The sequence below is a fragment of the Poecilia reticulata genome, linkage group LG1 (assembly GCF_000633615.1).
Source record: "Poecilia reticulata strain Guanapo linkage group LG1, Guppy_female_1.0+MT, whole genome shotgun sequence".
Taxonomy (NCBI): domain Eukaryota; kingdom Metazoa; phylum Chordata; class Actinopteri; order Cyprinodontiformes; family Poeciliidae; genus Poecilia; species Poecilia reticulata.
The window spans coordinates 23,280,631-23,295,078 of NC_024331.1; the positions used below are offsets into that span (position 1 = coordinate 23,280,631).

General features: G+C 40.9%; 1 protein-coding gene and 1 long non-coding RNA gene across 4 annotated transcripts; one reads left to right on the forward strand and one right to left on the reverse strand.

Annotated features, from left to right (window-relative positions):
- The first annotated feature begins 950 nt into the window (after positions 1-950).
- LOC103468532 (uncharacterized) lies at positions 951-8,192 on the forward strand. Of its 3 annotated transcripts, XR_534229.2 has the most exons (4): positions 951-1,333; positions 4,197-4,328; positions 4,679-4,861; positions 5,170-8,192. It is a non-coding gene; the product is annotated as an uncharacterized LOC103468532 (long non-coding RNA). The 3 variants fall into 3 exon arrangements; XR_001777378.1 differs by lacking the exon at positions 4,679-4,861; XR_001777237.1 differs by lacking the exons at positions 4,197-4,328; positions 4,679-4,861.
- Positions 8,193-9,756: 1,564 nt separating this feature from the next.
- Positions 9,757-14,446, reverse strand: LOC103468483 (transcription elongation factor 1 homolog). The gene is made up of 4 exons (XM_008415601.2): positions 14,355-14,446; positions 13,920-14,056; positions 13,770-13,840; positions 9,757-10,951 (listed from the first exon to the last, which is right to left on the reverse strand). Exons 2-4 carry the CDS (start codon positions 14,033-14,035, stop codon positions 10,887-10,889), a joined length of 252 nt encoding a protein of 83 aa, XP_008413823.1. The 5' UTR covers positions 14,036-14,056; positions 14,355-14,446; the 3' UTR covers positions 9,757-10,886.
- Between the last annotated feature and the right edge of the window lie 2 nt (positions 14,447-14,448).

A 14,448-nucleotide genomic window follows, 5' to 3' on the forward strand; every position in this document is an offset into this window, starting at 1 on the left:
AAGATCATAATAAATTATAAGATGGTAAGATGTTGCTGTTTAAACATGTTGATTCCACTGAGTCAGGCAAGAGAACAAGTTTGTCCACTAAAGATAACATTAGCCTTTGAGCTGCTAAATAGTAAATTCAAACTAGTGCAGTTATATTAATCCTTCACATCCTGACTCCAATAATAGATTATAAAGTCACAATGGACAGATGATATTCCAAACATTGTTGCTGAGTATGAATTTCCATCCATCCATTTTCTATCCCGAGCAACAGAGACACACAATACACACAAACGCTGATACCTAATAGCACTTTGGAGAGTCATGTTTTTGGACTGTGTGCGGAAGGAATCCTATTTACACAAGGTATGTTAGGATAGCTCCTACTTTTTGGTTGGGTTTATGTTAAAAATGATTTGATAATCTGAAATGCTTCAGTGTGACAAACAGCAAACAAATTGGTAATGGTACAAATACTTTTTCACAGCTCTGCATCCTTAACTTACAGCGCTTTATGTAATTGCTTAGTAATTTAAAGCTCTGTCAACTGTGACTAATGCAACAAAGGTTATAATGTGGGGCTATAAAATAAATCCTTAGCATTTTGTGTGAAGAAAAAAAAAAACATTCATGTCCTGAAATGCTCTCCAGTTGGAAAAAAAAGGACAGTGTTCTGTTGCTCTCTCTCTCTCTCTCTCTCTCTCTGTGTGTGTGTGTGTGTGTGTGGTCAGTGAGACAAATTAATCACCCATCCGCAGAGGTGCATTCATTGTATTAACCCTGAACTCTGTGTTAGCCTATACTCCATCATGACTTGGAAGTAGCCAAACCCCACCTCTGGAGCTGCCGCCGCTGCGCTATAGGACCACGCTCTACTGGGATGGACCAGAGAGAGAGAGAGAGAGAGAGAGAGAGAGAGAGAGAGAGAGAGAGAGAGAGAGAGAGGATGAGAGTGTGATTAGAGTAGAGGCGGGGGAGGAGAGAGGTGAGAGGTTGCAGATGAGTTGCATTGCAAAGGATGCTGCTGTTGCTACAGCACCTGCAGAGTCGTCATCGCTCCATTCATCCCTTCCATTCCGCGGGAAAAAAAAAAAAAGAGGAACGAAAAAAAAAAAGGAGTGGTTATGTGATTCTCCCACTAGCGGGAGGAGACGCGCACAGTGAAGAAAGGAATAGCATGGATGGAGAGGAGAGGAAGGGGTGGAGGTGTGGTGGTGGGAGAAGGGGGTGGCGGGGGGCGTTTCCCTGCACAGTATAACCTATTCTCTGACTTCAGCGTGGAAACAGTGCGTGGCATTAAGAACGGCTTCTCCGCGGGAGCAGCGTAAACGTGGACCAAGCGGTAAGTGATGATTTTTTTTTTCTTCTCCCCTTTCATAAAATCAGATTTTGCCTCAGCTGATAAGCGTGGATTCCAGCACTTTAGGATGTTGTAATCGTGACTAAACAGCCTTTCTCTATAATCGTGGAAGTGAAGAAACTAGATTTAAAGATTACGGATGAAACCGTTTAAATCGCGGCACTGACGCCCTATCAGTGATCAGTGGGATGCTGGCACGCTTTGTGGTTTGATAACTAAACAGGTTGGTCCCAGCAGCATCCCCACCAAAATGCCTATCAAGCGTCTTGCAGGGAGATACACCTGCTTCCAGCTCTCAGTGTTTCACCGCAGCGCGTCTTCTTCCTTTCTGTAGCCTGCTGGATGGAAAGCATGTTGGTTTTGAATCCCGTTCACACTCTCCTGCTGAAGGGTTAGGGATTCAGTCCACGCCTGCCACCATGGCATCTGAACTGGGATCTCCTTGTCAGTGGGAGCGGATGTATTTACAAACAAAGAAAGCTTGATAACCCACGCATGTCACGTAGAAAACAGGTGCTGCTGGCTATGTGCGATTTTACAGTGTGTGGTTGTTTGGTTATCTGGGCCAGTAGGCCAACTTGGAGTCATCTGTACTGGCAGGGCCGGACTTTAACAAGGGCTCACTGGGGCAGAAGCCTGGTGGTGGCCTTTCATGGGGGGCCTCAAAATAGCTTTTTTTTTCTTTTTCTTTTTAGCTTTTAAATAAATGTTTGCTTCACTTCATAGCCCATATCCCTGTGATTTACATGTCTGACTGTTTTAAGGCAATGAATTCACAAATACAAACCAGATCTTAGAGCCCAAACATTTGCAGAATCATATAGTTTATTTGTAATTCTTGCAACTCATATTACATTAAGCCACACATAGAACAATACAGCTTCTATTGCTTCTTAACTCTGCAAACAAACACAATAGAGTAATAGAAGAGAGAGTAATACATTGTTATTAGCTGGTATTGCTAACAGCTGTTAGCACTAAAGCAACTTGCATTGATTTTCTGACATGCAACTTTTGTCTGAATGAAGACGTGTCTTGATTCAAGCACGCTGTTCTTAAAATTAAGTTTTCAAAAAGGAAAAAAAAATACCATAAAACCTCTATTTTCATGTAGACGAGGCCTGTATGTACACTTTGTCGTTAATTTGTCGACTAGATAATTATCCGAAGCAGTTTCAATGCAATTTGTGGCCATGATGCATCCAGGCCATTAGATGAGATGATATTCAATACTCTGCTCAAGAAAACAAGACAAGATGTGATTTCACCTGATTAGTTTTTCACAAATAGGATAAAGGTTTCTCAATTCAAATAAACTATGTAATAAAGGACTGTTAAACAGTGCAGAATGATAAGAATTTTACCAGTTTATATATTATGTTACTTATGCTTGTCTAATTTTAAGGTGGAGCTTCTGACAGAAATGCATAGAAAATGCTCCTGAATGTCTCGCTGTTAGAGAATAAAGGATTTGTTCATCTCAAACTATGCTTTTAAAAAATCTCTGTTTCACATAGAAATAATCAGTTTAATTATTATTAAAATGAAACGTAAATTGCCCTTTTATTAGCTGTTAGCTGAACACTGCAAGCTAATGTTTGCTCCCTCGTGGCTAACGGTTAATGGTCGTATTTTGTCAGCGCTTACTGTCCTCAATATTGTATTACACAAACAATCTTTAGCACTTTTGTAACCAAGTGTTGTCCATACTTTTTAGCTGGCTCTGTCAACAGTGCAAGGGAACAACCGAAGAACTGCATCCCTTTTCATGATCAAAAAAATGAGCCTCAGGCATAAATACAACAGGGTGTTAAGCTTAAAGCACACACCTTCATTTCTGAGGATGATAATAAAATCTCATATTTGCTTTGCCAGGTGGAGGCAGATGTTATTTCTAACAGGAAGTTCCGTCCTTGAGATGGATTTTGATTTGTTCAAAAAATATGGCAGCTTTTTAATATAGCAAGCTCTGGGTGGGGAATCAAAAGTGACGGTTTCCCAGGTGGAGTGCTTCTCCTAAATCTGGGGTTCTGCAGTCCGAAGTTTGGTAAATGTAGAGAGGATCTGCTAATTCTGGACTCCAGCATAAATTCATTAGAACAGCTACGAATGGGTCACTTATTTTTTATTTTATTTTTTATATGTAGTGACTATTAGACTCAACAGCGTGGCAGAAATGACCGGAAGGATTTGCTGTTGCAGGCAAAAGCATAAACATGCTCATAACAGGGCCTTTAGTTCCAAACAATTAAGCAATAATGTGCAAGCAGCAGGCCCAGCATCCGCTCTGCTTCTGTTTCCATCACAAGCCCGTCTCGTCTTTGCCTCCAGGCTCAGTCACTTGTAATTCTGCGTCCTACTCCAAATACCAGGTACATAAAATGATTGATAAGTCTGTTTGCGTCAGACATAAATATGAAACACAGACCGATTTTCTTTCATTAGGCCCTCCAGCTGGAGCCAGTTCGCTTTCAATCAAGTCAATTCAGGAAATGGATTTTCTTATAGATGCAAACCAGATGTCTTTCGGCATCAAATAAACTTCTTACCAGTCTATAAATATATTATTGGGGTGGGTGAGGAAGAAGGTAGAGAATCATAAATATGTGGGTACATGATCAGCTTGCGTGAATGTGTCAGAACTGCTGCTCCAGGCACGCCCACGTGAGTGTCATGTTATCATAGCTTAACCTCGATGTACCACACTGGAAAGTGTTTGCAGATCAGACCGAGACGTTCCCGGTGACACAGAGCAGACACACGGCCGCTCCTGCGGGGTGAGCCGGGCAGCAGCGGGGTGTATTTTTACACCAGATCTGTGACACCTCCCTACATCTCTTCACAGCTCGTGGTGAGAACAGAAGACACGTCCACACGAGTTGCCATCACCGGCAGGCCGGACGTGGACAGTTGGGGCGGAGGAAGAGGCAAGAAAGAGGGAAGGGAGATGAGGAGAGGAAGACCAAGGGGGCTATAGGTAATGAGCGAGACGTTGAGGTCTTCTAAGTGACAGCAAGTTAAGGGTCTCAGAGGAATTTTTGCAGGAGAGTCAGGCTTCCTGATAGCGTGAAGGGGATGTGCTGGATGTGTCTGGACGGATAAACAAGCAGCCGTCCAGACGATGAGAGAGCAAACACGGGGCAGGGGCGGGAAAGAGGCGGCAGACGGATCAGCGTGATTAGAGGGGAAAGGTTAAGAGGAAAAGTGAGAAGGAGTGGGGGAATAAAGGAGGAAGACCGTCATGCCCTGTTTGTAAACTGAGGCTGGAGTTTTCCAGGAGGAGCTGACTGTGGTGCTGATGCAAACTCCCTTCCTCTCTTTTTCCAGTGCCTCTCCTCCTCCCATCTTTTCTCCTCCTCAGCTGACAGCTACTGTGTCTCTAATTGGCAAGTGTGGATTGGGAAGAGTCTGGCTTATTCTCCATGGGACGGAGTAAGGAAGGCAGAAGGATTGTGGATTTTTTTTTTTCCTGGAAAGGAGCTGGAAGTTGGGAAAGAAGGAAGACAATAGGTGAGGGCTGAGCATCTGTTATGTACATCATCCGCTGTTGGTAATCGCTCCCTCCCCCTCACTGGAGAGTAGCAATTCCTGACACCTTGCAGATAATTGGTGATCCTGTCCTCTCCCCGAGTGCTTGGCTAAACGGTGGCTTGATGTGAGGAAGAGCTGATGGCAGTGTGATCTCTTAATGTGTGTGGACATACATAAAGCGTACAATCTAATTAGTACTCTAGCAGTGGGCTTAAGTTGTGAATGCTGCTGCTGCTGCATTGCCACTCAAGGCTAAATATCATCTCTTTTGTCTCCTTTTATCACAGGTGCTGTCCTTAAAGATTCGCCTCTACGATGTAATCTGATTCAGGAGCTGAAAGGATAATACAGAAGAGGAAGAAAAAAATAAAGGAGCTGAATGGAGTGAGAAAGGAGTGGAAGCGTGGGTGGAGGCGGGCATTTTGTGCTCCGGTCTCGACCACGGGTATTCTTGGGTTGATAATACAGATGTGGATGTTATTGCTTGAGAATACGCGTAGTCGAGGGGAAGCTTTATCATCAACACTGGATCTGATGCGGAGATCTGTTCTGTAGCGCTGCAGAGTCCAAACATATAAGGGAAGGAACGAATGGAAATGTTTGGTCAATCAGGTTTTTGAATTACCTTGCCTTGTAGGAGTACTCGTACACCTTGAGGTTTTCTGCATTTTGTCACATTGTAGCCACAAACTTCAATTAGGTTTATTGGGATTATTATTGGGATCTCTTATAAAATCCCAACGACTGTGTACTTTGTGCCCAATTATGCACAAACTAGTGCATAATTGTGAAGTGAAGGGAGACATTTTATAAAAACGTTAACATTTTCACAATTAAAATTCCGAGAAGTGGGCCGTGCTTTTGCTCCGACACCCCTAAATAAACTTTGGTTCATTCATTCAAGATCAGAGAAGCAGAATCATTGTAACTCTGGAGGAGCAGCAGAGATTCACAGCCCAGTCAGGAAAATCTGTCGATGATGTGTCGATATGATTTGTTGGCCATAAGAACCAGAACAAGTCCGGTTCGCCTCAAGCCATGTAGGGGAACACAGCAAAAAAAAAAAAAAAAAAACGTGGCAGAAGGCGTTTTGATCAGATGAGACTAAAACTTTCTGGCATTCAAGAAAAATCCCAGGTGTATCTGAAAGCTAGCGCTGCACATCCTTCTGAGAAACACAAGCCAAAACTAGCCAAGAAGATACAATGAGCTTTGTGGCTGTAATGTGACAAAATGTGACACAAAAGTTAAACGGAAGTGATTACTTTTGCAAGGCAAAGTAAGAAGCAATCGGGGCTTGCCAGGAGTCTCAATTGAATTCAGCCACTGACGAGGTGTTATCCGCCATGTCACTCTGTCCACCTGTGGAGCTGGTGCGTTCAGCAGCTCCCTCATCAGAAGCTTTGCACCCCGCTGCTGAGCTAAAACCCAGGCCGTTCTGGGAGCTTATCTCAAAAAGTCTTCACCATTGCACATTAAATCTTTTGATTATCTACTCTTGTCATTCACAAGCGATGTCATAGTCTCACCATTTAATAGCTGCCTTTTGTCGTTTTTATGTCCATATTCATTCCAAACAAGAACGCTTTAAATTTCCAGACACGGTCCCTGAGAATTTTGCTCAGCCACGAGCCCATCCACACCACCCCCCTCCCTGCTCTTCGATCCCCCCGTCCATCCCCCCCCACCTCACTCTCCAGCTCAAATCTTATTAAAGGAGTAAAAAAAATAAATAAAAAAAGTGCTAGTTTGATGCCAGTAGCTGCAGCAACAGGAGACAGTAACACATGAGGACATGTAAAGCTTGCACCCGTGGCTGACATTTCAGCATTTTGACTCAGTCGACTGGCTGTCATGATGCAGAATCAGACTCGCGCTGACACAAACACGGGATCTACATGCCAGCAGGGAAACAGCGGGGTTTGATGGAGGCTCATGACAACAGGCACATGGATAGATCCCGTCCATTTCAGCACACATGCGATGCTGCGTGAAGGTTCACTGGGTCCGTACGCCTGGAGGGCGGAGGGGGGTTTGAGGGATTGACTGCTTTTATGGGTAACTATTTTTGGTCACAGTGATGGATGTTTATGTCTTTTATTGATCAGGTCCAGGGTGTGGGTTTGAAGAATTCTTGGGACGTTTGGGCTCGCTGATTAATCAGGCGGCTGAGATGGTGGAATAAAACATCCGGAATAACATTTTCGGAGCATTAGCATTATTGCTAAAGTATTATAAATTAGAAGATCAGCATCCGTTTGCAAATTCAGCAATTTGTCAGCATCAGCCTGAGGATAGATTACGCTCCCGTCAAATACACTTGCATGATTTCTTTCCAATGTGTAAGCAAATCTGTGACAGTATGTAATCATAATTAACGCAAATTTCCCTCTGACGCTCCGTGAACTTGTTGATTAGGGGAGAGCGCTTTCCGTGGCTATGTGTGTGTTTATGCAAGCGCGTGTATGTTGCTCCCAAGCAACAAAATGACTATTGTGAGCACAGCTCCAGGTGCCTAGCAACCAAAATCGCTCTGTTTCCCTGGCAACAGTTGCCCCGGACTCGCTGTGTGGGTTGATTGGCAGCCTTGACAACAGGGAGACAGAGTGACACTTGACCTCGCGTGCTGAATGGGAGAGGCGAAAAGAAGGAGCGAGAGACGGAGGAGGAGAGAGGGGGAGGGAGCAGGAGAAGCTGAGTGATAATCATTCTCCATTGTAATCATCCTCCAGCATGTTTCATAAGGCGCTGTCAATACCTCTCCAGCTGGGGTCCATCATCGAACACAATGCACGCCGCAGCGCATGCATGCATGGACACACTCCTCCTGGGTGGAGAGCCCAGGCAAGCACTCAACATCTCATCTATTATCACTCAGGCCTGTCTGGTGCACAACCCCACTACACTGCCTTCTTTCATTTCTGCTACATTCTGTGCTCCGTGGGGATGAATGGGCTCCTGAAAACGTGCAACAGTCACAGATGCCTCAGGACAGTAGATTGGCATTCAAAGACCTCCTTTAGCATATTGAAATGTAACATCAGCATGTAGCTGTTGGAAGATGTGTTTTTTCTACGTTTTCTATTCTAGATCATGGAGTCAAGACAGCCTCCATTGTGCAGATGTTGTTTTACTAGAAAGAAAAAGAAAGAAGAAAAAAAAAGAGGCGTTTTTATGTCTGAAGTGCATGACAGATTTAAACTGAATGGTATTAACAGGACTGAGTTTTGTTGTCTTTATCAGTTCAGGTCAGAAGTTTACCCACAGCCATCTTCTTCTCTGAATGTATTAAATTTGGATTTTTAATGAAGCATTTGAATTGTTGCTTTTTTGGGAAGAATAATGAAACTAAGTGGGGATTTAAAAGAAACGGTGTAATGTTTGAATTTTAGGTCGACTTTCTGTAATCCGCAAAGGTTAAAAATTCTGCATGTAGGCTTAAATATGTACAGTACATACACCTCCACAAACATTTTTTTGTTAAATGTACTTAGTAAGTCACAGGCAAACCAACAAAATTTGAAGCCATCAACAAGGTTTGGCAGGATTTCTGGATATTTAACTTTTCTGTTTGGAAGAACTGATGCGGTCGATTTAAACCGATCGGGTTCCCTGCATGGCTCAGGTTTTCAACCTCAGTACATTTTTAATAGAGCTGAGGTCTGGGACATCCCAGACATCAGCAGTAACACAGATTTGATGTGTGTTTTGGATGATTGTCCTGCTGAAACACCCAGGTGTGCCATCATCATATAAAAAGATGGTACTAAGTAAAAAAAAGAAAAGTAAAGCATAAAAGCCTTGCCTAGACACCTTCTGGTTATCGTTACCAAATAGCTCAATTTGTGTTTTATCTGACCTTAAATGTGGCTGTAAATGTGCGGTTTCAAGGTGTTTATTTTGGAGCAAGTGCTTTTTTTTCTAGGTCTGATTCACTGTCAACAGTGATGACGCTTCCATTATAGTGTCTCACAGTTTATGATCAACTTGACTTTTGGTGGTTCTCGGGTTGTTTGTTAAAATCCTAAAAGACCATCTTTGATCTCGGGCAGACGTCTGAAACCTGCTGCTCTGGAGTTACATGTGGCTCAGACTAAGATTGGCCAGAAACAAGACAGAGCTGAGCGATATCCTGAAATATTAAACAAAAAAGGCACTTTCATTTAATCTTGACATAAAAATCCCACAACAGAAGAACAGTGCTGATGGAGAACATTCTTTTATCAACCTGTTGCAAGCTATGTTCTTATCTTACTAAAACTATGGAATATTCCATTTAAGTAAAGTTTTAAGTCAGAGGTTTATAAGGTCAAAATAGAATTTATATATTTTAGTAGGAATATGTACAATTCTGGCTCTTTGGATTGTAAAGGTGACTTACCTCGTCCTGAATGTTACAGTTCAGGTCATGTGGGGCTAAACATGGACACAGTTTGGTGTTTCAACAGGGCAAAGATCCTAAAAACAAATCAGTTAGTTTTGGAAGGCTTCCCTAATGACCTGAGCTCAGCGCTTTTGGAAATTTATAGACTTTGCTTAAAAACCTATTTGTGCCAATGTAAATAAGGTCTGCCAGTCCTGACCGGAAGAGTGGTTAAATATTCAGTTTTTATAATGCTCATGGACGCAAAAAGTCAAGTGGTTCCTCAGCTACTTGCTCAAGGACATTTATCCAAATTTTAGTGATGGTTTATATATATATATATTTTTTTTTTTTTTAACTTGTGTGGATCAGAAAACATTTCCATAAAGTTCTAAGTTGTGCTTTAATATTTTTAAACTTAAAAGCTGTACGATCATTTCACCTCAACAAAATAACAGCTCGAATGCGCAAAATCTTGTTGATTCCGTGTAAAAGTAAACACCAGAATATCATCAAGTAAGAAGTCTTTATTTCACTGATCACAGTTGAAAACATTACAATTAAATTCATTTAAAATCAACCAGCATTACAGATTTCAGCAAAGCAAAAATACTCTTTTCTGAATTTCCCTATTTTAGGGCAAGATTCTTTCATCTAACCAGCAAAAACAATGAAGTGAAGGATAAGGAACCTTTAACTAATTACCTCTTAACTGGTTTTATTCTGCATTTAGTCATTTTATTGTGTTTGGATGACCTAAACCTGCAGTACTTTAAGATGAGGCAGAGTGTTGTAACAGTGTTGTGTCGTGTTGGCGAAGAAAACTGGTGATATCATGCTCTCTCGAGAGGTAATGATGGGTTACTTTATTTATACAAAAACTAACTGGCAATCTGCAGCATTTAAGACAAAAATTACCAATTCAAAGCATCATTTATCTAAATTCCATCTAAATCCATTTTAAGTTCCCACCTGCTCCAAGTTTTAATACAGTAAATAAGACAATGTTGCAATTCAAAGAGATCCTGCAGAGGGATTAAGATGAAAAAGCTGCAGAGCTTGAATTTTTAAACCTTTGCATAAATTGATCGTTGCGAGTTAATTTAGTACACTTCATCCAGTACTTTTTGATCTCACAATTAAATGCAAGGACTTGACCTCTTCAAATTATGCACTTTTTGCATAAACTATGAATCTGCAATATCTAGCAGTTAGGATAAAGTAAATGTCTCGATTCCTACTTTATTTCAAAATTTAATATCTAAAAAGCAAACATTTGTTTCAGGGCCACCAAATATTACATTTAAAAACAAAACCGCCCTGCCGTATCAAGGAAAAGCCAAGGTACCCTGCACAGAAAAATTATATAAAATCTAATTTAAAGCTAAAGTCGTAGGCTATCTTACAATAAACTTGATCAGAATGAAAGTTGTTTTTCTCAAACAAGGTTTATGCTGAAGAGTCTGAAGCGAGGCCGCTGCTACCAGAGCTGTATGTCTTTACTGACCATAAAAATTCACAAAACATCACGGTTCAACGTTTCAACTGTATCCTTGAAGCAGCATGATCTGAATAGGCGCGGCCCTATTAACGCGTGTTCAACCTCTCCAGCTTCCTGAGGCGCGTCCAGCTCCACGAGGACTACTGATTGGCTACTTCACAGGCATCTATCCAGTCACTGTACACATCTACAGGCTCCGACAGATCTGAGAAGAATCTGATTAAGGAAAAGATAATTCTACAAAGTGCTAAACATATGACAAGAAATACTGCAATTAAAATATTTTAAAGTACTTCTGCTTCCAAGCCATTTCTTAGGCTTTAAAAGTAGAACATGCTTAATTATCGATAGAATTCTAATTATTCTGAATCTGTGAACAGATGTCAGAGAGTACCATCTAGCTGCAGATTTACTCTTTATTTCAGTATATAAAAAAAAACAACAACAAAAAAAACATACAAGTTTACACTTATTGATAGTGGACAGAGGAATATTTCATAGCAGCTTTAATAGCCTAAGAACTCCCCTTTTATAAGCGGCCTCTGCTGCAGAGAAATGTGCTTAAATGACACAAAAAAAGAAAAAGCAGGAGGTGTTGGGGTTGTTTTGATGTGATCAGGGTCATAATTTGTCATAACCCAGAGATAGTCAACAGGTCTAAATCAGAATCAAAATGGAGTGTGTGTGTGTGTGTGTGTGTGTGTGTGTGTGTGTGCGTGCGCGTGTTAGAAAGCAACTGGAAAATAATATGGAATGAAATTAGCAGAAATTATGCAGGAAACGTACAAATATTTAATTACTTATCTTTATAAAATTGATTAAAACACACGTTATTTTAATTAAGGCTGGAAAAATATCAGCAGGAATAATTCCCTCACCTGAAGTAGAAGAATGTTAAATTACAGAATAAGTGGGGAACTCAGTGTTATTGTGGGGTAGATGTTATTACGATCACTTTGTCAGAGGCTGCCAGCTGTTATGAGGCGATCGCGATTCAGCCAATAATAATTTCCTAACTACAAGATCAGAGGTCTAAGCTACAAAGCAGGGAAAGTGGTTTATCAAGATAAACTCATGTTCTGCTTGAATTGGTCAACAGCTTATCTAGATCTGTTACCATGGTAACTTACTCAATAGCTACTATCCTGAAACTTTTAGAGGCATGCCTCCTCTACACCTGAATCAAATGAATGCCTCATTACTGGGCCTCTGCAGAGCTGAATGATATTCTGATGAGACAATTTCAGCCACTTGTATCTAAAAGTTGCAGGATAGTAGCTTTTGAGGGCTGGACTTGGGCTCATCTAAATTAAACAATAGAGCAAGTTAGCTTTCCGAATTAGAAACAAAAGGACCGGCTCTCCCACCAATGAGTCTCCTCAGAATGTACATTTAAAAAGAGAACAATGACAAGCAGTTTGTGCATGAACACAAACTGCTTACGCTCCTTTATTCTTCTCCTCAACGAGTGATGCCGTTTTGAAATGTACCAAAAACTGAGGATGATTTTTTTGAAAGTTTATGCTGGAAGCTGAGGATTAAAAACCAGCAATCAATTAAAATGCCTCCGTCTTTAAAGATCTCATTCATCATGAGCTGGAGTTTATCATGTGTTACTACACTTGTGTTTGTACTTATAACTTTTAACAACTGTTTAACGTCACAAAACAACCACAGCATGCTTTAGTCTTGGGCATTTATAGTATCTCCACCTGCTCGATTTAAACATTTCCACCTTGATAGATCATTTAGTGCAAAGGGAGGTTTAAAGCAGTTGGGATTGTTTTTACAGCAATGATAAAATTCCTGACAAAATGGTAGAAGGTTTCACGCTTTAATGATACGGCGGCTACATTGGTTAAGTCCTTTTTACTGCAGCTCCACCTGTTTTATATGGCGAACAGATATCCACCGTCAGTAACCCCGGGTTGATTTACTGACTTGATTAGCTAGCTTCATTGAACCGTTTGAGCACAATCTTCAGCAAGATCTCTAAGAAAACCGAAAAAGGCTAAACCTGCTTCATAAAACCAAGGCACCAGAAAAGCAATCCACCATCTTTGATGGAGGAGGACAACTGACAACCTGTCGCAAAATCCAAAGGTTTACTCGATGCTTGGTGGGTTTAGAGCAGACTGACGGGTTCCAGCCACGAGGTGGATAGACGGAGGCAATAACCAGTGAAGGGCTGAACTAAATGAATTTTTCAACAACAACATAAAAAACAAAACAACAACCCTTTTTCAGACCTCTTCCCGCATTAAAACAAACCAATCTTCAAGCAGATCATAAACAAACCAACTCAAAGAACCAGTTCTGCATATGTAGAAAAGGATCAGAGCTGCTGTTTTTCCTCCCCCCCCCCCTTCCTTGTAATATTTATCACAAACAGCAGATATGTGGCCTCTCTGAGCAGGAATGGGAGGGGCAGCGGGCTACAGACACAGCACACACACAAAGAGAGAAGCAAACAGGCGGGAGGGAGATGCTATGGAGTGAGACAGAACAATGAATAAAAGACAACAAGCTGGAAAAGTGAGAAAATTAGAAATATGAGGAAGATGTTAAATTTAGATGCTATTTAAATTGCGTCATTAGCAAAAGCAGACTGTAGAGTATACAAGGTTAAAATCTCAAGCTGCCTCTTCTAGAATGTATTTTCTGCAGCACTGTGTTCCATGGAGTATAATAATCAATTTAAAAAATAACAAACACTGAATAGAATGAATGTTTTGTAAATGAGTAATTTATTTAATGTTATTTTTTTTTAAAATAAGATGTTAATTTAAGAACAAAACAAAACAAAAAAAATTGAGGATCCATATGGGAATAGAAAACGATGGCTTTTTTTAAAGAGCCAAAGCACAAGAACCAGGTCTCTTAAACGAGTCAAATTTCCCATCACTATAAAATGAAAAAACACATTAAAGTCAGCAGTGGTTCTTCAAATCACTACTGTTTTGTTTCTTTTTAAGAAGAGGACCATAACAACCAAGCTATAATCCACTTGGTGAAAAGGATACAGGTAATGGGAGTCTGGAACTCCTCCAAACAGACAGAGCATGATATTACTCCAGTGTTCCTGCTTCTCTCCCTGTAACAATGAGACAAGTTAGAACCCAGCCGAAACAAATCAAAAGAACTTCAGATCAGATGAACGTATAGTGTTTTACATTTTGACATCACATGACTTCTCGTGGTTGCAGAAGGGGCAGGTGAACTGAGTTTCCAGATCCCCTGTCATCTTCTTCTTTGGAGGAGGCTTTCTTTTAGACTTGCGTCGACCCATTTTACACAAGCTTTATAAAGTCTGTGCGAGCAACACAAAACAAAAAAGGTTCAAAGAAGATATCTCCAAATATGAGAGAACATACAACCTTATTAATGACTACAACGGGCCCCAAATAATTTCAATACTCCATGCTGTTAACTTAGCAGGCTAGCATTAGCATGTTTGTTGACTTGACAACTTTATTCACCTCAGGATAAAAGACACGTCGACTATGTTTTTCAAAGAAAATTACTTTTCCAGTGCTTTCATTTACTAACAACAACGGAACACTGCGTGACAGTTACAATTTAACTAGAGTAAGTTTAATCGTATTTACCTGAGTTCAGGCTGAATATACACGTTGGAGAGCTCAGCAAAACAGTTCCTTTAGTCACCGTACCAACAACGGTTCGATTGAAGTGATTGGAGGA